General features: G+C 46.8%; 1 protein-coding gene across 2 annotated transcripts in view; it reads left to right on the forward strand.

The window, feature by feature from the left end:
- Positions 1-5,754: 5,754 nt before the first annotated feature.
- PAMR1 (peptidase domain containing associated with muscle regeneration 1) overlaps positions 5,755-23,646 on the forward strand; it is a 293,605-nt gene continuing 275,713 nt past the window's right edge. The window contains exon 1 of one of the 2 annotated variants that reach the window (XM_085643491.1): positions 5,755-6,316. In XM_085643491.1, the coding sequence (XP_085499617.1) occupies positions 6,241-6,316 (76 nt within the window). In that variant the 5' untranslated portion in view covers positions 5,755-6,240. The remainder of the gene's footprint in view (positions 6,317-23,646) is intronic. The other variant, XM_085643490.1, reaches the window with a different exon arrangement.

The following is a 23,646-nucleotide window of genomic DNA, read 5'->3' on the forward strand; positions in this document are numbered from 1 at the left end:
TTCTCTCTGAACTTGAACCCAAGCAACCCAAGACCTGCCATGGCCTTTTCAGTCAGGTTTTGGTTGCAGTGGCAGAATGATCACGGGACCACCGTTTGGACACATCCATCAGATTTAGGGCTTCATAATGAGAAATACTAAAAAGGGATGAATGGAATATTTAAAATAGACTCAGCCACTGGTAAATACTAGGGGCCACATCATAGTCCACTGCCACTTCAGATTAGACCCCACCATATGCAAATTAGCCTTGGTCTTGCTCCAATAGGAACAGTCTATCCTAAACACTGGCATAATGAAACTTGAGAGGGCTCCCCTTCAAGGTGCGTGCAGAGGCCCCATCCAGACTCAATCAGGGTCTCTCCAGCCAGAGTATTGTGCTGAGTGGGCCCCCTGGAGCTTGGGCCCCCCACACCGTGGGTGCTGCAGAAGTCTGTGTTACGCCACTGAACCCAAACTGACAAGCCAGGTCCTCTGTGAAGCATAACACAAGCAACGCAACACCAGTTTTGGTCTATTTGGGCCACTTCGCCAGGGGCAGTGTGGTTCTAATCTCACAGAGACCACCAAACCCACATCTGGGCATAACCGTCGCAGTTACTGCGTCACAATAAAAAAAAGTGATTGATGGTTTATTTGAATTAATCTCAACCACTAGTAATTACTTGGGGCTGCATTCCACTCCATTTATTGTTTGCTTTCCATGCAACATCAGATTATACCTCGCCGTATTCAAATTTGTCTTGGTCCTGCTCTGCTAGGAGTCAAGCTACACTCACCTGAAGAAGCCCAAATAGGCCATAAGCCGTCTGGGGTTGCATGTGTTCCTGTTCAGTGGGCAGCTGGCCTGGTAATTTGGCTGGAGTGTCCCCAATGCAGCTGGACCAAGACTTATTTGCATATGGCTGGCTTCCGACTTAGATGGCAAGGTGGGCAATAGAATGATGGTCCTGGTTGGAGCACTGACTAATTACCAGTGACTGAAATTGATTCAAGCATTCCACCTATCAATGTTTTTGCTTTCTTCAGCGTGACCAAAGGGTGAGACGGTTGTGCCAAGACATGGGTCCTGTGCTCACTTTGACGGAGCTACACCATACTGAAAAGGCTAAAATAGGTATTGGTGTACTTGTTTTCCCGCTCAGAGTGGATGTGGTCTGTCAGTTCAGGCTGGACTGTCCCCCAGTGGGGAAGAACCAAGACTGGTTTGCATATGGCTGATTCCTATCTGAGGTGGCATGGAAGGCAAAAGAATGATGAACTGGGATGCAGACCGAGCGATTGTCAGTGGTTGAAATTAATTCATACATTCCACCCATCACTTTGTTGCTTTCTTTAATTGATTGACATGTGGACATGCATATGTGTAAGTACCATGGGGTTAGGTATTTGGGCAAAATACGCAATATGAGGGAAAATCCTCTGGCTCCCATAAACTTACCTGAAAGATCATGGCATTGAGTGTGTGTGGATTTGATTGGACCTATGATCCAGTTATCCCTTTTTATCTGCTAGGCTGATCGACTGCTATAGCAAATGAATTAAAATGATGGTCCGAGACCATCCCACTGCTGGGTAAAGCTTGGAATTCTTCATCGAGATGTTCTCTAGGGAAGTCTTCTCCAAACATTGTCAATGACAAGCAAACTCAATTTACTACTGCCAGAGTCCATCCCCTTTTTTGCTGCTAATGGCATTTCCCATTGCAAGGCATCCCTGTATCACACACAACATAATGGGAAAGATGAGTGTGCCAACCCAATGATTAAAGTGAACATACAATTGGCTTTAAAAGGCTAATTAAAAGACTAATCCATTAATATCTCGCCTGTGTGCACTGCACAACACACAATAGAGTAACGGGTAAAACTACCTTTAAACTTTTACGGTTAAGGATGACTGTCAAGTTGCTTAAAGAGAAGGAAGAGAAAGAGACTTTGTGCTGTGCATGAGACAAATTAAATCGTGCGTAGGAATGTCAAGGTGAAGTAGAGCACTATGGCATTTTATTAAGCCTAACGAAAAACCTGCGGTTTACAGAAAAGTTAATGTTTGTGATTTTGCTACAAACATCCTTAACAAATCATGGGTGTTGTAATCAATGTAGAAAATGAAGAAGGCCCACTCATGTCAATGCAAGCATCAGCAGAAAGTTGTGCAACGATGCACGTATGAAGAGAGAAATACAGGCCTAAGCTATCTGCAATAGTATCATAGAAAAGCAGCACAAGATGTAGTCAGGTACTGGGGAGAGGGAAGTAGAGATGAGTTACGGGAGAATAGAGAAACATAATCAGACATAGAAGAAATGGAAAGCTGCAGGCCTGCATTGCGAGATCACGTCTCTGAGAAAATATGAAGATCAGTGTTAGAGAAATGGGATTTTTGGTCGGCTAGGGCATGTGCCAAAATCGGGCAGAAACCACCACTCTAGTCAGGATAAGGGAGTTACACCCCTAAAATAACCACTGCTCACCCCCTTGGTAGCTTGGCACGAGCAGTCAGGCTTATCTTAAAGGCAGTGTGTAAAGCATTTGCACATAACCAACAGTAATACAGTGTAAGCACTACAAAAGGACACCACGCTAGTTTAGAAAAGTATCCAATATTTTCATCGATTTAAGACAAGACCAAAAACGATAAAAATCCACAATACAGTAATTAATAATCTTCAATTATTAAAATATGCTTGACAAATAGTTCCTTGATGTCGATAGCGCCATCTGGGGCTATCACGGCATCGTAAGCAAACAAATTCAAACAGTTCTGGCTGACTGCGGCGTCGCGGGCCAGCTACAGTGTGGAGAAGACCCGCAAACAGTACCTTTTAGAGAAGCAGGGTGTCGGCGACCACTCGTTGACTTTCTGAAAGCACGGCGTCCGCAGGTGTCGGTTCTGTAGGATGGGGCAGGAGGCGTCGGGGCCCTTGAAGTCACACACGTTGCAGGTCGAACTCCCCTCTGTTGAAGTCAGGAGCGCTGGCGTCGGCAGGCGTTGGGTGCTGAGGTGTGAAGTGCAGAGGTGCGGCGTGCGGTGCCATCAGGTCGCGGTGCGAGCTGCGACTTGATGGTGGCATCAGATGGCGTGGTCTGTGAGACCAGGGTCGCGGTGTGAGGTGAAGGCGGTGCTCGTCGTGGTTATGGCAGCTCGTCGTGGCTGAAGCGCTGTCGTCGGCTGACGAATTGGAGTCGATGGTGCCGGCATCGGTAGGCCAAGGCTGCAGTGCGGGAAGAGGGCGGTGCGTCATGTAACTTTACCGAGCGGTGCCCTCGAACCATGGTGCAAGCAGAGGCGTCAATTTCGGCGTGGAGTGGCGGTATCGGGGATACCAAGGCGTTGTCGTGAAGCAAGGTGGTGCGGAGAGCAGGTCTCACAGGTCGCGGTGCGATCAGCAGCTCGGTGGCGGCATCAGCAGGCGTCATCGGTGAGACCAGGGTCGTGGTGCAGTGTTGCGGCGATGCCCTCTGCTGTGCCTTCAGGACACGGAGTCGGCAGCGTCGTCATCGATGTCGTCGAGTTGCTTATTCTTCTGTTGCAGCACAAAACACACAGTCCCCAGTGCTGAGGGCAGAAGAGCTTGAAGTCTTTGCTGTTCCTTGAGACTTCTTGAACAGGGGGCAAGCTCTACCTCAAACCCTTGGAGAAACTCACAAAGTAGATTGCAGAAAGTTCAGCCCAGTCCTTCCACTGCCCAAGACAGAAGCAGCCACTGCAGGCCAACACATGCAAAAACAACAGTTGATGGACAAAATGCAGAACAATGTCATACATTCACCCCAGTATAGAGATCTGGGCCTAAAACCATCGTCTTTTGCTCACCATGCCATTCCAGTTTGAACCCAGCCATATGCAAATCATATGACCCTGTGCCTCATGGGAACAGGCCAGCCCGAACTGCTGAGCCAGGTCCTCCCTGGACTGGAAACAAGTATCCTAGGACCGGTTTCGGGGTTTCACCCCTCTTCAGCCAGGACATGCCACACACACCAGGGCATGTCCTACCTTTCACATACACTACACCCGGCCCACAGGGTACCTTGGGCCTACCTTAGGGGTGACTGACATGTTAGGGAAGGTTAGGGACTGGCAAGTGTGTGCACTGGCAAAGTCAACATGGCAGTTACCAACTGCGCGCAGACTCTGCAATGGCGGGTCTGAGTTACCTTTTCAGAGCTACTCGTGTGGGTGGCACAATCAGTGCTGCAGGCCCACTAGTAGCATGTGAGTCACAGGCCCTGGCACACTGAGTGCACTTTACTAGGGACTAACACCAATCCATAACACAATTTACTACAGGAGCACTTGCACTTTACCACTGATCAGCAGCGAGAAAAGTGCGCAGACACACTACGCCAGCAAAAACAGAGTCAAAACCGGGAGGTCAGAAAGCAAAAACTCAGGGGAAGCACGCCAAAAGATGCCAAGTCTAACAATCAGGTAGCACAGAGGCATAGGATAGTAGGAGATGAGACCTTGCAGAGCAGCAGACATGTAGGGAGTAGAGCATTGCTGGGCTTCAAAGAGACAACCCTAGGACAACAGCTAGTACAAGCGGGAGTGTAAAAGCGTAATGAAAATAACACGTGCACATGTATCGCATTTCATAAACACGTGATTTGTTTTTGCAAAAAGTAATACTTTTTTATATAATGGCCTAAGCAAATACCTGATGGACTAAGCAAATCTATGGCGTATTTACACTCAATAGTGTATAAAATAAACTGGCCGCCCATTGTAAGTTGTAGCTCAGATTCCAGTTCCACGGAGCTGTCTGACCTTCCGCATGCTTTATTAAACTTTATACTATATTGCAAAAGAAGTTGTTTTTTTTTCTTCCTTCCGGCAACACAGGCATGATGAGTTCAGCAAACCCTTGCACGTGGTGCGGACCAATGTGATGTCGTGCCATGGCCAATGATGGAATGTCTCCTGTGCGTACTGCTTTCGCCTTAGATTACCCCACTCTAGCATGAGTGTGGAGGTGGTAGGGGCGAAGGTGATGCCATGTATGACTACCTCACTTGGCGCTAGGTGTGTGCATCCCACGAGCGGTAATGCAGGTGCTGGCCCTTGTGTGGATGAGGGTGATACAGAAGTTTGTAGCAAGATGTGTGAGGCATGCCGGGGTGCAACTGTGCCATTTTCGAAATGTGGGGTCACCTAATAGATTTTGAGACTGCCCAATGGAGTCGTTTTTTTTTTAATTTCGTAAGAGGTCATTATCTTGCTCTTGTACATGACGTGTCCATCACCTTGTCTCACTCAGTTTTGCAACAATTTAAGCGTGATTGACATTTCGATCACAAGTGCCAAGAAAGTATCACTAAAGGGGTTCACTTGTATAAAGACAGAGCAGGATCTAGCCAGCCTTCGAAAAACTGTTGTCTCGTTTGATTTCTTTTTAATTTGCTAAACATCTGGAGCAGAAATGGTGTACAAAGTTCACAGCACATGGGACGTGTGACCTTGGCAGTGGATAGGAACAGAGTGTAGGGGAGCAGGTTGAAAAGTCATTACAAGCCCAATAACCAGAGTTCCTCTTAGACACTCCTGACGGAAAGCCATTGGCACTCCACTCACACCTCGCGCACGAGACAAGCCGATTGCCGTCCTGCGAATTAACGAGCGCGCAATTAGCTAAGGCGTGTTCACCGCCCGAGAATGCGCGTGACCACAAACACGTGCGCTGACAGCGGAGCGCATTTTTCCAGATTTCTTGCCAGGTCAGCGATCGGGGTGGAAGGAATGTTGCTCATAGTTTCAGAAATGCTGGATGTCTCTTTTGTGTCGTCCTCGTCCGTGCGCCGCGCGCTGCTGGAAGGGACACGCGTGCACCCACGGAAGCCACCGGCTGCCTGCAACGACACCTGCCTGGAATGTGCGGTCTGTAAGACTTCACATTTAAAGAGCCCGGCTTACAGTCAGCGCGCGGTGCCTCGAGGGCACGTCCTCTCGGCGCCTCGCGGATGATTGTTTAGGGTTCAGTGGAAGGTGTTTCCGGAACCCCCATCCTCTGCGCAGCTCCGACTGATGGCTACAAAGGGTTAACTCGACCCTAAACGACGGCTTGGGAGTTGAGTGTTTGAAGATTTTTTAAAGCCATTTGCATGTAGTCAGGCTGAACCGCTGCCCCAGGGATGAGGTCTGGCTGATGCCTGAAACCTGAGCCCCACTCAGCCTGGCATTGAGGGAGGAAGGCTTTGCCGCTACCTGTGCGTGACTCGCTCCTGTGCTGGCAGCATGGACCGGGCTGTGTGGGTCACCCTGCTGCTGCTCGCCTGCCTCCAGCTACCGGGCACCGGCTCCGTCCCTAAAGGTAACGTAACCTGGGCAATGCACCTGAGATATAGAAAGCGCTTAATACTAGTGTTGCAACCTGCTTGCGCTATCGCCCTTGTTTTACGGCCGTGGGAGCTAAAGCCCACAGTGATAAAGCCATTTGCCCAGGATCACACAGGGCAGAGCCTGGAGTACAGCCCATGTAATCTGGTTCTGCATCGACAGTATATCTGTTTGGAGGTTTGCTTTGACATACTCGCGCGCTGCAAATGATTGTTTTAGTGTTTTATAGAGACCGATGTACACTTTGCGGTTTTTAGCTGCTACAGGAGTAAAGTAAATGATTTATGTTATTTATTTTACATGGAGCTAAGCGAGGCTGGAAGACGTGTCAAAGCACTTTCTGGGCCTGGCAGCGCCGAGAGAACACACTGATACATATTTTGAGGTGAATGCGTATATCTTCCTTAGTTGCAGAGTAATTTATTTGAGCAAAACATTGTATTTTTTATTAAAAGGAATACGGCTATTTCGACCAGTAAGTTTCCAACAAACGACATTATTATCGACAATCTCTAGAGAGGGGCCATAAAATGAATGGGCATAACATCTAAACTGATGTGTCCCACGAATCTGAGCTGTTTTGAGGCAGAATAGTACTCCGGGTGACAAACTGAAACTTTCCGATTCTTCATTCAGAGTACCCTTTGTCTGCCTCATCTCACCTGCCACAAATCCAGATTCTGAACTTTTCAAGAAATTCTGTGCTGTGTTCCGGGCTTTATGTTACAGCGCATTGACTCTCCGTGTACCTCTGCGTGAGCTCCTTCGGGAAAGAGGGCTCCCTCAGACACTGCATGCCTTTATCCGATGCGATGTTTCGCTCCGGGTTTATAGTGTTTTACAAAGTGTGTGGCCCGTTTCAAATCGCTCCTAATGTATTCAGATACTTTAGACCTGGTGCACGGAGGTACACTGGATTGCCTAAGATCACATACGCATGTCTACAGGTGCACATTCCTCTCGGGTCTCCTTATTTCGCTGTGTAACCTGCAGCCTCCACCCTTCCTTTGTTCTCCAGAAACACGCTTTTGTGTTTTTTCTTCTTCTGCAGAACGACTTCGAAGGGGGCGGAAACTATTGCCTGCGTCTTCTTGTTACAAACTTTGTTTCTGGACGAGAGCATAAAACAGGAAGCGTTGCCATGGAGACCCAACCAGGGTAAAAGATGATGGGTTCGGTCACGGTTCTAATCCGCTCCCTTGCGGTAAAGCAGCCCGCAGCGTGTCTCTGCAGCCCCGCGCTTTGTCCCTGCAAGGCACCCGCGGGGCCCTTGGCTGTGACCTCAGCATGAACTGTACGGCTCCAGTGTGCATTCAATTGATATCTGCCGCACATGTGCTGAGTCCTACGCGGCGCTACTATCCCTACATCATGGTAGACAGGGGTCCCCAGGGCGGGCGGGATCTGATCCATGGGGAGGGGGGAGGGGGGGGGTGGAGGCAGACGCAGACGCAGAGGGGGGAGTGCTGTATGTGGGAGAGGGGGTAAATAATCTGTATATAGCGCTTTTTCTTTCTTTGACGCGGCGTCGAGGCGCTGCGCCAGACCGGTAGCACGCGACTGCGAATCTCTTGTGGGCCCGGTTTGCGCATGTTTTTGGATATTTATCATTGTGGGCGCCGACCCTGGTCTCTTTGTTCACATTTATAAACAAAGAGAACCCTGCCCCCTCTGTGAATTTATATAAATTATTCTGCGAGCAGCGTGGGAGGGTTCAAACAGCTTAATATGAATGACAGAGGTCAAGGAGGTAGAATAGATAAGATATACTAGCAGTACCTGTGCAAAACAAGCATTGGCAAAGCCAATATGTCTTTCTTATGCGAGAGCTATTGGCTTTGGTAATGTGTTTTAGCCATGTTGTACACCGGTGTGGCAACTGTTCAGCATGGCTAAACATGAGAGGAGTGGGGTGGACTGAGGTACATTGGAGTGGGATGTATTGTTGTGGGGTAGAGCAAGATGCTAGCCCATCATGTTGTTTTGTTTGCTGCGGTCGCCCTACATGGCCATGGGTATGCCCAGACGTGGGTCATTTGCTCACTGTGCCACTGATTCAAGCTAGCCTGACTGATGAGGGGAGAAACTCTGAAACCGGTCCCAGGATGCTTGTTTCCGGTCCAGGGAGGACCTGGCTTGGCAGTTTTGGGTGGACTGTTCCTATGAGGCACAGGGAAAAGACTGATTTGCATAAAGCTGGGTCTGAAACTGGGGTGGCGAAGTGAGCAAAAGAACAATGGATTAAACCTAGATATGTGACTGGTTGAAAAATTTTAGCGCCCCATCCATCATCTGCTGTGGAGTAGATTGGAGCAGCTGCGACCTGTGCCGGTAAGAGCGATAGGGCTCTTTTTCCCTCATCATCTGTCAAAATCCCCCCGCCTCCAACCCGGCCCCACCGCACTTACCTGCACAGGCCGCGGCTGGATTGGATTTGGGTTGAGTGGGGTAGATTGGAGTGTGGTGGATTGGAATGGGTATGTTGGTGTAAATGGTAGTCGGATAGTTGTAGTGTGGTAGATTGAGGTAGGTTGGGTGGGGTAGATTGGTGTAGAGTAGATTGGAGCGAGGTAGATTGGGGTGGGGTAGATTGTAGTGGGGAAGATTGTAGTGAGGTTGTTTGGGGTAAATTGGAGTGGGGTAGATTGGAGTAGGAGAGATGGGGTAGACTGTAATAGGGTAGATTGGGTTGGGTAGATTGGTGTTTAGTAGATTGGAGTAGGGTTGGTGGGTGGGGTAGATTGAGGTAGATGGCGATTAGCTGGATTGGGGTATATTGGAGTGGGGTAGGTTGGGGTAGTTTGCAGTGTGAAGATTGGTGTGGGATAATTTAGGGTGTTGTAGATTGGGGCATATTGTGGTAGATTACGAAGGGGTAGATTGGCATTGGGTAGATTGGAATTAGGTAGATTGGAGTAGGATGGGAGGGGTAGATTGAGGTGGGGTAGATTTGATTGGGATAGAGGGAAGTAGACTGGAGTGGGGTAGATTGGGGTGGGGCAAATTGGGACTAGGTAGATTGGGGTAGATGGGGGTGGGGTAGATTGATAGATTGGAGTGGGGTAGGTTGGGGTAGATTCGGGTGGGACAGACTGGAGTGTGGTATATTGGGGTGGGGATGATTGGGTGGGGTAGATGGAGGTGGGGTAGACTGGGGTAGGTTGGAGTGGGATAGGATGCGGTAGATTGGGGTGGGGTAGATTGGGATAGGCATATTAAGGTATATTGGGGTGGGTACATTGGGTGGTTTAGATTGGGTCAAATTGGGGCAGATTGTGATAGAGTGGGGTGGATAGATTGGTGTGGGATAGATTGGTGTGGGGTTCATTGGTGTGTGGTAGTTTGGGGTTGAGTAGATTGGGGTGGGATGGGTGGGGTAGATTGGGTTTGATTGGAGTGGGGTAGATTGAGGTTGGGTAGATTGAGGTGGGATACATTGGGGGAGATTGGAGTGGGGTAGATTGAGGTTGATTGGATTGGATTAGTTTCGAGTAGGGCAGATTGGGGTAGATTGGAGTGTGGTAGTTTGAGGTCTACTGGAGTGGGGTAGATTGGGGTAGACTGAAATGTGTTAGATTGGGTGGTGTATACTGTAGTGGGGTAGGTTGGGTGGGGTAGATTGGGGTAGGTTGGATAGGGTATAAACAGGTGGGGCAGATTGGGGTAGATTGGAGTGGGGAAGATTGAGTGGGATAGATTGGAGTGGGGTAGGTTGGGGTAGAATGGGGTGGGGCAGACTAGAATGTGGTAGATTGGGGTGGGGGAGATGGAGGTGGGTAGATTGGGGTACATTGGAGTGGGCTAGATTGGAGTAGGTAGATTGGGGTAAATTAGAGTGGGGTAGATTGGAAGAGGTTGGGTGGGATAGATTGGGGTTGGGTTGAGTGGGGTGCGGTAAATTGAAGTGGGGTAGATTGAGGTTGATTGGAATGGAGTAGTTTGGAGTAGGGCAGATTGGGGTAGATTTGAGTGCGGTAGTTTGAGGTCTACTGGAGTGGGGTAGATTGGGGTAGACTGCAGTGAGATAGATTGGGTGTTGTAGATTGGAGTGGGGTACAATAGGGTAGGTTGGGTGGGTAGATTGGGGTAGATTGGAGTGGGGTAGATTGAGTGGGGTTGGTTGGAGTGGGTTAGGATTTGGTAGATAGGGGTGGGCAGATTCGAAGGGTATAGTTTGGGGTTGGCAGACTGAGGTAGATTGCGATGGGTACATTGGGTGGTATAAATTGGGGCACATTTCTGGTAGATTGGGGTGGGATACATTGGTCTGTAGTAGATTGAGGTTGGGTAGATTGGGTTAGATTGGAGTGGGTTAGATTGGGATAGATTGGGGTGGGGTAGATTGAGGTTGATTGGATTGGGGTAATTTGGAGTGGGGCACATTTTGGTAGATTGGGGTCAATAAATTGGTGTGTGGTAAATTGAGATTGGGGTAGGATGGGTGTGGTAGATTGTGTTAGATTGGAGTGGGATAGATTGGGTTGGGATAGATGGGGTGGGTTAGATTGGGGTGGGGTAGATTGAGGTTGATTGGATTGGGATAGCTTGGAGTGGGTAGATTGGGGTAGACTGGAGTGGGTTAGATTGGGTGGGGTAGATTAGAGTGGGGTATAATGGGGTAGGTTGGGTGGGGTATCTTGGGGTAGGTGGGGTATTTTGGAGTTGATTTGGGTTGGCAGACTGAGGTAGATTGCGATGGGTACATTGGGTGGTATAAATTGGGGCACATTGGGGCACATTTCTGGTAGATTGGGGTGGGATACATTGGTCTGTAGTAGATTGAGGTTGGGTAGATTGGGTTAGATTGGAGTGGGTTAGATTGGGGTAGATTGGGGTGGGGTAGATTGAGGTTGATTGGATTGGGGTAATTTGGAGTGGGGCGCATTTTGGTAGATTGGGGTCAATAAATTGGTGTGTGGTAAATTGAGATTGGGGTAGGATGGGTGTGGTAGATTGGGTTAGATTGGAGTGGGATAGATTGGGTTGGGATAGATGGGGTGGGGTAGATTGGGGTGGGGTATATTGAGGTTGATTGGATTGGGATAGCTTGGAGTGGGTAGATTGGGGTAGACTGGAGTGGGTTAGATTGGGTGGGGTAGATTAGAGTGGGGTATAATGGGGTAGGTTGGGTGGGGTATCTTGGGGTAGGTGGGGTATTTTGGAGTTGATTTGGGTGGGGCAGATTGGGGTACATTGAAGTGGGGTAGATTGGAGTGGGCTAGATTGGGGTGGGGTAGATTAAAGTTGAGTAGATTAGGGTGAGGTAGATTTAGGTAGATTGGAGTGGTGTACATTTGATTGGTATAGTTTGGGTAGACTGGAGTAGTTGGAGTGGGGTAGATAAGAGTAGACTGGCGTGGGGTGGACTGGAGTAAATTGAGGAGGTGTAGATTCGAGTGGGTTAGATTGGGGTACATTAAAGTGGGGTAGATTGGAGTATAGTAGATGGAGAAGATTAGAGTAGGGTAGATTGAGACAGATTGAAGTGGGGTAGAGTAAGGTATATTGGTGTGAGGTGGAGTGGGTAGGTTGGGGTAAAATGGAGTGGGGGATATAGGGTAGATTGAGTGTGGTAGACTGGAGTGGGATAAGGTGGGGATAGACTGGAGTGGGATATGTTGGGTGGGATAGATTGGGGTAGGTTAGATAGGGTAGAAACAAGTGGGGGCGATTGGGGTAGATTAGAGTGGGGCAGATTGAGTGGGATAGATTGGAGTGGGGTAGGTTGGGGGAGAATGGGGTGGGGCAGACAAGTACTCCCACTTGATGGCGCACCACTGCATAGAGCAGGTGTGTTGAAGATGAGTGACCGCGAGAAAACCTTAGAACTCCCTGGCATACCAGTGGCCCTCATGAGGCGCAGCTTTACTCTCCATCCACACCAAACTATTATAGGACAGCCTTTAATCCTGGGAACCTGGGCTACTAAATGCAAAAAAGGGGAGTGGTTCCCTTAGGGTGAGGTTGTGAGGCTAAACCTGCCAGACTAAATATTATGATCCAGATGCAATCAGATAAAGTCATTTGATTCAAGACATTGTATCACCTTGTAGGTGCTCCCAAAACAAAGCAGTGAAAGTGAATAGAGACATTTGTGAAAGGTTGAGCGTTGGTGCTGTAGAAAAATTATATACAAGTCCAACAGTTTCTTTTTTTTAAGTATAATTTTTATTAGCATTTCAGTGAAAAATAACATCATGCATTATACAACAAAGTGTAGCTGATGGTGCAAGCGCACCTAGTTCGTACATTTCGCTAATCATTCGACTCTCACCCCTCTCCCTTCCCTCCCCCCTGCTCAGGTCCCCTAATGAGTGAGTTTCACCATTCAATACAGTATCAAGGTGAGAACAGCACAAGGGCTCCCAAAGGCAAATCAAAGGCAAACCCAGTCCCACCCAGGAGTCACCGGCCTCATGTGCCACGTTCCAATACCATACAATGGGCTCAGCTGGAGCCCATGTCCCTATAGCCTATAGAGGTAGTTCATCCGGTGGTGTCATCAATTCGGTGAGCATCGCTGCCCATGCTCTCATGTCCTCCCCTAGCCTCTTGTCCCTCCTTGTTAGATTCATATGACACCCTTCTGCATTAATCCAGTCCGCCATGTCTTTCAGCCAGCCAGAAACTGTTGTTTCTTTTGTCGACGTTTCCACCCTGTAGAGAGTAATCCGGAAGGGTCATCATCAGGACAACAAGATAATGATAGTAACTGATAAATAGAGGTAGCCAGATACCACCCCTTGGGCTGGAATCAGACACTGTCCAACGATTGGAGACCTCCAATTTTATGTTGCACTCGGTAGACGTTGGAAACTTCAAAGCTGTCTTGTTGCCCTGATGATGACCCTGCCAAATTACTCTCTATAGGGTAGAAACGTTGATAAAGAAAACTAGTAGACTAATAGGATCTGTTAGGATGTACACACTGTACTCTTATTTTGAGGCACATTGAGATTCAGTATCTAATCATCCCCTAATTAGATGTGTATATATGTTGTATATAATTGTTGTACAGTACCAACGCACAACCTTTCACAAATGTCACTATTCACTTTCTCTGCGTGAAAGCAACATTCATACTTTAAACACTGACCACGTGAAAGTGACTTGAACCTATGTAGCAACCTTACCATACTGAATACATAGATGTATATGTGTGGGTATGTTCTCTCTCTCTCTCTCTCTCTCTCTCTCTCTCTCTCTCTCACACACACACTCTCTCACTCACTATTTCTCTTTTCCTCATTTTCTCTCCACACACATACACTCACACCCTCTCCCCCTCTCTCCACACACACACACACACACACACACACACATTCACCTCTCTCTCTCTCTCTCTCTCTCTCTCTCTCTCTCTCTCTCTCTCTCTCTCTCTCTCTCTCTCTCTCTCACACACACACACACACTTTGGTTTTACATGCATTGCAAGTTGCCACAATAGTCTTCCAGATTAGCATAACTGTTAATACACATTTTACACAGTGCTGTCTATAATGACTGGTTTGAACCCTAGTAAGATAACTCAGTGGGTTTATACAATGGTAGTAATGCCACAGAAATTTGGGTAACTTGCAGATCACAAGTGCTGATGCTGGAAATAGTTCAGTGGTTTGCATGTATGCTGCACGCAAATGCATGTGACCTCCGTGATTTACATTTTAACCTCTGCTGTCCAGAAGTTGATAAAATGAAGTTAGGGACAAAAATAAGCAGGCCCTTAATATTGTAATTGCACATAAACACCTGAGCACATGATATATTATCTCAAAGGCCCTATGCGTCCACTCCAAAACCGTTAACTCACTAAACAAACTAAAAGAACTATTCCAAATAATCAAACTCGACCTTATATCGTTTCTCATATCTTACCGAACACAATTCAGCTCTTAACTACAATTCTTCCTCAGTGAAGTCGAGCCACCTATATTCAAGTCTACCAATAACGCCTGCAGAGTCCCTCAAGGCACTCTTCACAAACTGGTCCTCCTCGTCCTTTATATGGGGCTTTTGATGGAACTAAAGTAGGGAATGGGTGATAAGATCCACCCGCATGCCGATGACACCCAGATCTATCGGGAAACAAACTGTGTACAAGATGTCTGTACCCTGAAAACCTTCCTGGATACCAGCATGCCGATGACATATAGATCTATCGGGAAACAAACTTTGCTCAAGATGTCTTCACCCTGAAAATCTGCCTAGAGAAAGTGCAAGACTGGATATCATTGAATTCCCACAGACTCAACCCTGAGAAAAACTGAATTGATCCTCCTATACCAAAAAAACATGACCGTAAATTCAGCAGAGATAGCTAAATGAACTAAAATCTGGGACTTTGAAGGACCTCCCATCACCAGTAGCAAAATCACAAGGCATCTAGATCGATCACTCTCTATCTATAATCTCGTAGATCAACTGCACACTGAAAGCACCCAGATAGATCTTACTCGTCGAAAAAATAAAAGGCCTTTCTTTTTGCCACCAATGGACTTTTGCTGTATTATCCATGCCCTGGGGATCTTCTGAACTCATTTTGAAATGCTGCTATCATTAGAGTTCCCACGTCTTCACTCTCCTCTCTCTGTGCCTTCATCCACTCATCAGCCAGCCACACCTGAAAATAAGTCCATGTTACCTAAGTACCAAGAGTCCGGCACTGGCTCCCCACTGATGTCAGAATGAGGTTCTTACTATCCTAGCTAACTGTCAAAGCCATTTAAACAGCAGACTACCTAAGTTCCATCAATATATCCCAGGACATCTAAGAAGCTAAGACATGCTGAGCATGGAATCCAAAATCCTGAAAACTCTTTCTGCTTGTTCACATCCCTTGTTGCATGAGCTCATCTTCCTGGAACTCTCTTCTGGCAGAAACAAGATGCCATAAACACCTCTAGCTTTCCACAAGAAACAAAGACCTTTCTAATTAACTACTATCTGAATTAGTTGTGCCCTGAAATCATCTATGCTGTACCCTGATCTCTGCTACACACACTGTATCCTCTCTTACCTCTGATCCTATCTTTCTTTCTGTGAATCTCTACATCCCTCAACTCTTTCCTCTCTGCATTCTTACTATCTACCCCTCTCCTCAATCTTGGGGCCTTATCTCTCGTCTCACCAATTGTATTTTGTCTGACCCTCTTAATTTATATATCGCTGTATGTTAATCCCGTACATAGTTTCAGTTCAATTTCTTTCCTGCTGTTTCAATATAGTTCTAGGCGATGGTATGCCAGTTCATGTAATTCTGCACAATAGTCTGCCAGTTCATGTAATTCTGGACGGTGGTCTGCCAATTCATGTCATTCTGTACAATGGTCTGCCAGTTCATGTATTTCTGGACGGTGGTCTGCCAGTTCATGTAATTCTGTATAAGGGACGGTGGTCAGCCAGTTCATGTAATTCCGCACAATGGTCTGCCAGTTTACGAAATTCTATACAATGGTCTCCCAGTTCATGTAATTCTGGACAATGGTCTACCATTTCATGTAATTCTAGACAATGGTCTGCCAGTTCATGTAATTCAAGACGATGGTCTGGCAGTTCATGTAATTCTAGATGATAGTCTGCCAGTTCATGTAATTCTAGATGATAGTCTGCTAGTTCATGTAATTCTAGACGATGATCTGCCAGTTGATGTAATTTTAGATGATGATCTGCCAGTTCATGTAATTATAGATGATGGTCTGCCAGTTGATGTCAAGTCAAGTCAAGTCAAGTCAAAAAGGCTTTATTTCGATAAAAACATATCATAAAAGCTGGATATAAATAAGTTTTTAAAAAAAAGATTATTTACAACAATCACTAAATTTCATTGGTTTTTAGCGAAAGAGTACATACATTCTGCACAGGTTAAAAACAATTAATACAAATTGGCAATAAAAAAGAATTAAACATTAGATTTAAGCCTTTTGCTACGTAAATACCAGGCCCATGATAAAAATTTAGATAAACCACAGACATAAAGTGGACGTGAATCTGACGTTAAGATACGCAAGGCCTCGATATGCGACCTAGTACCTAAGAGTCGACACAGTGCTTTGAGCCACTTTTGTCTGGGTTTTACATACTCCGGGCATTGGAACAGAAAATGCGCTAGGGTCTCAGTGCTAGATGTGCAAAAAGGGCAAAAGGCAGCTGTCTGAGCCGGAGATTTCCATTGTGCTCTGAAGGCTCTTAGTGGGAGAGTCCCAACTCTAAACTTGAAATAGAGAGCTCTATCAAACGGTTTCTCAATAATGTCCAGATAGAGTTCCCGAATGGGTAGGTCCTTGAACTTCAAAAAGTCCTCCGAAAGTTTTCCCAATGACTGGTCAACATATGTTCGGGACATAACCCAGTTCCAATATAAAATCTTTAGAGTTGCCTTTGGGGGAGAGGATCTATCATCCCATGCTTCGATTAGTCCAAGATCGCTAAGTAAAGCTTTTACATCTCTCAGCCACTTTATCTTATGCCATCCCGGTGATACCATTATTTCGGACAACCCTTTGGCGTATTTGGTGAGTTCTGGGACTCGCCACAGCCGGGCCCATAAAAGCAATGGCCGGAGTTTTGCAAGATCAGCTATTGGGCGACAGCCTAGATCAAACATCAATGGTAAAGTTGGCGTGCCCTGAGGGAGCAACATCAATGATCTGCAAAATTTCTTTTCCGACTTTGAGAGTTCGTCTATATTGTGGGTACCCCATAGTTCAGCTCCATAAAGAGCAGAACTAACTCCTCTTGCTTTATAAATGTCTATAACCGGGGCTATTGGTCTGATTGTGCAGAGACGTTGTTCTTTTAGTAGGGCCCCTGTCACCCTCTTATGGTTTAGAAGCATTTTGGTTAAATGGGGGGTCCATTGCATTGTTTGTGAGATGCGTATTCCCAAATAATCAAATACCCTCTCCCTACCTAAGGGTACTGAGTTCAGGACAGGGGGTCGGGCAAGTTTTTTGGGGGGATTCATCACCAAATATTTGGTTTTGTCGGTATTAATGACCAATCCCCGCTCCAAACAAAAGGTCTGAAAATTGTTAAGGAGCTTCTGAAGCCCCATTGGGGATTTGAATAACAAAAGCGTGTCGTCCGCAAAAAGGAGGGTAGAGACACGCTCGCCCGCCAGGGATGGTTCATCTGAAGGGTCTTTTAGCAGATGCTCAACCACCCCGTTAACATACAAGGAAAAAAGGATGGGAGCAAGAACACATCCCTGGCGGACCCCTCTATCCACCGGGATTTTGTTCGTTTTTTCGCCCTGTGTACCCCATCTAATTTGGGCAAAATTACCTTCATGGAGCCTCATCAACATAGAGAGAATATAGCGTGGGAGGCCCATTTTATGAAGGACTCCCCATAGGATCTCCCTAGGCACAAGGTCAAAGGCAGTCTTTAGGTCAATAAAAGCGAGATAAAGACTGCCTTTGCCTATAACCACAACCTTCCAATAGATCAACATTAATCTAAATACTTGCTCTATTGTGCCCGTACCTGTTCTAAACCCCGCTTGGTAGTTGGAGAGGATATCATTATCTTCAATCCATTGTTGGATCCTCCCCAATAAGACCTTCCCAACAACTTTCTGGGTTGTATCCAATAGACTAATAGGGCGGTAATTAGAGGGGTCGTCCCTTAAACCCTTTTTAAAAATAGGGACAACCTCTGCTCCCTTCCAAGATTCGGGGATTGCCGCACCTTTATGGATAGCAACGAGCAGGGAGTGTATAAACTTCCCCCACTTTGAGATGTCATAGCGAAGCAAGTCGCCGGGAATACCATCACGGCCGGACGCTTTTTGGGGCAAGATAGTATTAATAGCACCCTCGACTTCTTTGATTGTGAAATCAGGCTCAATCATATCGTCCTCTAATACAGAATAATCAAATGGTGCTCCGATGCTAGACCCTTGTAAGCGGGTATACAATTGGGAGAAATGAGTAAACCATGCTTGACTGGTAATACTACATGTAATATGGTTACTATCTGGTCTATTCCTAGCTCTAATAGTATCCCAAAAACGTCTAGCATCTTTGGCAGAGCTAGCCTCCTTCAAGGTATGCCAATACTCATCCTCCCAATCCTTTTTGGCACTGGCTATCACCCGTTTATAGTTCTTCCTAGTAGACTGTATTAAGGATTGTGTTTTGCCCTTAATTGCTTTAATTAGTGGTGTTTTTGCCTGCCTACATGCAGGTGTAAACCAATAATGTGTGCCCTTCGGCTGTGGATTCCTTACAGGTTTACCCCGAGGCACTTGTTCAAGAAAAACTTCCCCTATAGTTTTGATTGTTTCTTCAAAAATTAGTGTTACCCTACCTGTTGCAAAGGAAGTTTGAGAGATAGCATCAAACTCTAATTGAGAGGTTAATAAAGTTTGGTCTATAAGATTGAGTTTGATTTCATCTAGAGCTATTTTATTCCATTTTAAACGCCGCCCACAATTAGATAGAGGGACTTTAGGGGCAGGCTTGTGGGTTAATCTATTTATTTTGCTAGGCCACAGATCATTAAGGATTAGAGACAGCGGGTTATGATCACTCTCAATAGTGGGTAGGACCGTCATATCCTGAACCGAGTTCCAAAGTGAAAAATCAAGGAGGATATAGTCGATCCGTGAGGAGCAGTTCACCCTATTGTAAGTATCAGCACCCATAGGGTCTGAAACAGTGCGGCCATTTGCAGCTCTTAATCCAAACTCCATAGTCAATGCGTTTAGCTGTATCACCCTTTGGGACCACTTTTTAATTGGTTTAATAGTTAATGCTGGTATGCCTCTTTTTAGGTCATCTTCCACCAGGTCCAAAATGTCCTCGGTCGCGAGGGGCTCGTATGAGCAGTTAAAATCTCCCGCAACCAAGCCCTGAGCCCCATCACTGCAGGCTCTAAGCTCGTTTTCAAGTAAGGATACTGTAGGGGAGAGAGAACCATTTTTTGAACCCCTGGCATAAACATTAAATATTTCAAGGGCTCCCCCCCTATTGGGACCTCTCAATAAAATTCTTATTATATCAGAGCAATTGGTATTTCTTTGCGTGATATTACATCCAAGCGTGATGCTTACCCATATAAGGAGTCCCCCCGAGGGGCGGCCCTTCCCTGTTCTTGAGGGTATTGCGGGCAAAAAGAAGGTAACATACCGGACTTTATGGAGGGGCTTCAGGCTCCAGGTCTCCTGAAACATACAGATCTTATGGTCTTCTACCAGAGAATTCCATTCTGGCAAGCCCAACTTCCTATTTATGCCAGCCAGATTCCAACTAATGATTTTAAGTGGTTCCACAATAGGACGAATACAGCTTAATGATAGATCCAATTGATCTCTAAGGGAATTAGCCACTACTTTGGTTTGAATGGGAATGGAGGTATACTGGAAAGATGTTTCCAAATCCAGGGTGCTTCCTTGATCCGCTGGAGGAGACACCAAAGGGAAAGGATCAGTGGGGTTGGTTTGTAAATACAAAGGGGAATAATGATTACGTCAAAACCCTAAATTATGGTCAAAAAATTCCCCCTTGTAACCATAGCTAGAAGAAGCACAAGGGTAGTACTCATTCATATGCCTACCCCAAAGTCTATTGCCCTGAGCTGGCCATTGAATTTGGGGAACTTGACAAAGATAAAAGAAATCTAAGCCAACTACTCTAATTGTGCTACTAGAGGGCTCGTTTTGGTGGTTGCAAATGAACTTCACGGCATGTGCATCACGAAAATTAACTATGATACAGTCACCAGGGACCTCCTTGCATCTATTGCCTACCCAGCCAACCCTTCTAACAAACAGAACCTTCCCATCTAACTGTGTAGGGAGAGGACAAGTTTTATTCAAGTGATAGATGGTTTTATTTTTCAATTCGGAGTATGATTCTATTTTGCCAGATGGTAGCTGAGGGACTCCTACCAATACTACCACGTAAGGCATGCTGGCTGAAGGTAGGTCAATATTGGGGGGACTAGACTGTTCATTGTCACCCCTATCCACACCATTTGACAATTTTGCCCTCACTTCAGTTGTATTTTTAGGAGTGGGTTTATCACCAAGAATTTGTGGGGATGTGGCAGGACTAGCTCTCTTACTTCCAGGAGTAGCTCCATTACTAGGGATGTTAAAGGTAGCCTTGGGTTGGGAAGCTTGGTCGGCTCTTGGCGCCTTACTAGCTTTTGTTGCTAAACTTTTGCTCGTTTTATTCCCTTTTTTCGAGCTTAATGCAGAAGAATTATCACTGCACAGATTCCCGGTGGTAACGTTATTATTTTCTAAAATGGCAACAGTGGGCGTTGGCAATGGGTCTTGCAGCTTCTGTTCAATAGAAGTAGAGCTATTTTTTACATGCAACTTAATAAGTGATTTTAAAGAAAAAAAGTTGTCAAGGATATCTTGCTCAAGCCTATCCAACCTAGTTGATAAAATGTTAAGCCTCTCATTAACCGGGAGTAAGAGAGACTTCATAGTTTGTTCAATACAATCAATTAAAGGGATCTCTTGGGCACGGCTTAAAGGGTGTTTCCGGTTTAAGGTATCACTCTGGAGTAATATGGGACCAGTATTAGTAATTTCATTATTAGATTGCACCGGGGGTCTTCCTGCCAATGCTTCAGACCTATGTGGGATTGAATCTCCTAAAGTAGCGCCACCAGTTTCAGATATTATAACAGAAGTGTCAGATGGATGGCTGGCACCAGAGTTTTCAAGAGTTATCTTGCGCTTTTTGGATTTTTGCTGCTTTTTGTTTCTTGTAATTCCCCTACCCCCACTAGGTCTTAGGTCAAGGGAATTTGCCCTATGAGGTAGCTCAGATCTAAGCCTAGCAGACTGACCTCGGGTGATTACATGAGGCGAGCTTATGCTTTGGGCATCCTCAGAAGTCCCAGACGAATTAAGTGACCTCGAACAATTGCTAATTAATTGAGAGCCACCTCGAGGGGATGCTAATATAATCGGCGACTGAGATAGCCTTGGATGGGAGGGCAAAGGGGGAAAATTAGGGGACACATTTTTTTCCAAAACAGACACATCTACGGTGTCTGGAACCTGTCGAGTCATTGGAAGCAATGCAAAGGAAGGTAGTAAGGTAGAATCCTGAGAATTGGAAGTAAATAATGACAGATCGGGATTGGGGAGGGGAGGGAGACAACCCATAGGCAATGACAAGCGACGTTCCGTACTTTCAATGGCATTTGCCACCACACTAATCGTTTTTTGTAGCATACGGTCTATCGCAGTTAGACTAGGGAGCTGTGGTGTAATAACATTTTGGTTGTGAACAAGTGCGGTTTTATGGGTAATGCGCTTTCCCATTTTACAAGTTCTAATAGAGGGTACAAGCCATAAACGTTTTACACAGGATTATGAGCCTGTTAAACAACCATAAGAGTATACACAGCTAGTAAACTACACTGCAATATTTACCACTCCCCAATCACAGTTTGCAATAACACAAGTAACAGGTAATACTCCTATAGCCACTACATACATGTACTTGGACAGACCTTTCGTACTGTAGGTGCACAACAGGGTAGGGCTCAGAGGAATGGCCCAGCCCAGCCTCTTCCGGCCACTAACGGTCACAAACGGTCCCGCCCTTGTCCCGGGCTTCTTCCGGCGCTACCCGCGCGCGATCCCGCGTCGCGGGGGCAGCGGCGGTAATTTAAGCGCCTCCTGGCGCGCAGCTGTACATCAGGTGGTGTGTGCCCGCTAAACCTCCTGGGACATGTAGTCCTGTCTCCCCACTGCGGCCGCGGACGTTGGAAATGCGGCGGCGGGAGACCAGGAACACTTCAGGGCGCAGGGCAGCAGAAACAGCCAGCAGAGTCCAGGGTCCACAGATCCTCGCAGGTGAGTGGAGACGAGTTGCCCAGCAGACGATTTGCAGGTAAAGAAACCCGCTCTGCCGGAGCGGCGGCGGTAATTTAAGCGCCTCCTGGCGCGCAGCTGTACATCAGGTGGTGTGTGCCCGCTAAACCTCCTGGGACATGTAGTCCTGTCTCCCCACTGCGGCCGCGGACGTTGGAAATGCGGCGGCGGGAGACCAGGAACACTTCAGGGCGCAGGGCAGCAGAAACAGCCAGCAGAGTCCAGGGTCCACAGATCCTCGCAGGTGAGTGGAGACGAGTTGCCCAGCAGACAATTTGCAGGTAAAGAAACCCGCTCTGCCGGAGCGGCGGCGGTAATTTAAGCGCCTCCTGGCGCGCAGCTGTACATCAGGTGGTGTGTGCCCGCTAAACCTCCTGGGACATGTAGTCCTGTCTCCCCACTGCGGCCGCGGACGTTGGAAATGGGGCGGCGGGAGACCAGGAACACTTCAGGGCGCAGGGCAGCAGAAACAGCCAGCAGAGTCCAGGGTCCACAGATCCTCGCAGGTGAGTGGAGACGAGTTGCCCAGCAGACGATTTGCAGGTAAAGAAACCCGCTCTGCCGGAGCGGCGGCGGTAATTTAAGCGCCTCCTGGCGCGCAGCTGTACATCAGGTGGTGTGTGCCCGCTGCTAAACCTCCTGGGACATGTAGTCCTGTCTCCCCACTGCGGCCGCGGACGTTGGAAATGCGGCGGCGGGAGACCAGGAACACTTCAGGGAGCAGGGCAGCAGAAACAGCCAGCAGAGTCCAGGGTCCACAGATCCTCGCAGGTGAGTGGAGACGAGTTGCCCAGCAGACGATTTGCAGGTAATTCTAGATGATAGTCTGCCAGTTCATGTAATTCTAGATGATAGTCTGCCAGTTCATGTAATTCTAGATGATAGTGTGCCAAGTCATGTAATTCTAGACAATGGTCTGCCAGTTCATGTAATTCTAGACAATGGTCTGCCAGTTCATGTAATTCTGGACGATGGTTTGTCAGGTCATGTAATTCTAGACAATAGTCAGCCAGTTCATGTAATTCTGCACGTTGGTCTGCCAGTTCATGTAATTCTGGACGTTGGTCTGCCAGTTCATGTAATTCTGAATGATGGTCTGCCTGTTCATGCAATTCTGGATGTTGGTCTGCCAGTTCATGTAATTCTTGACAATGGTCTGCCAGTTCATGTAATTATGGATGATGGTCTGCCAGTTCATGTAATTCTAGACGATGGTCTGCCAGTTCATGTAATTTTTGACAATGGTCTGCCAGTTCATGTAATTATGGATGATGGTCTGTCAGTTCATGTAATTCTATTTTCCGCTATGACTTGTTCCAAAACTACCCAGTTAAGGTCTTTCACAAAGTTTCTTTTGGCAAAATAATGTTCTCCCATTTTGGTAGTATTACGTTTGCATCGGATATTGCTTCTGTGTTCGCATTTCCTTGTCCTAATCTTCCTGGTTGTCATCCCTAAGT

The sequence above is a fragment of the Triturus cristatus genome, chromosome 3_1 (genome assembly GCF_964204655.1).
Source record: "Triturus cristatus chromosome 3_1, aTriCri1.1, whole genome shotgun sequence".
NCBI lineage: Eukaryota > Metazoa > Chordata > Amphibia > Caudata > Salamandridae > Triturus > Triturus cristatus.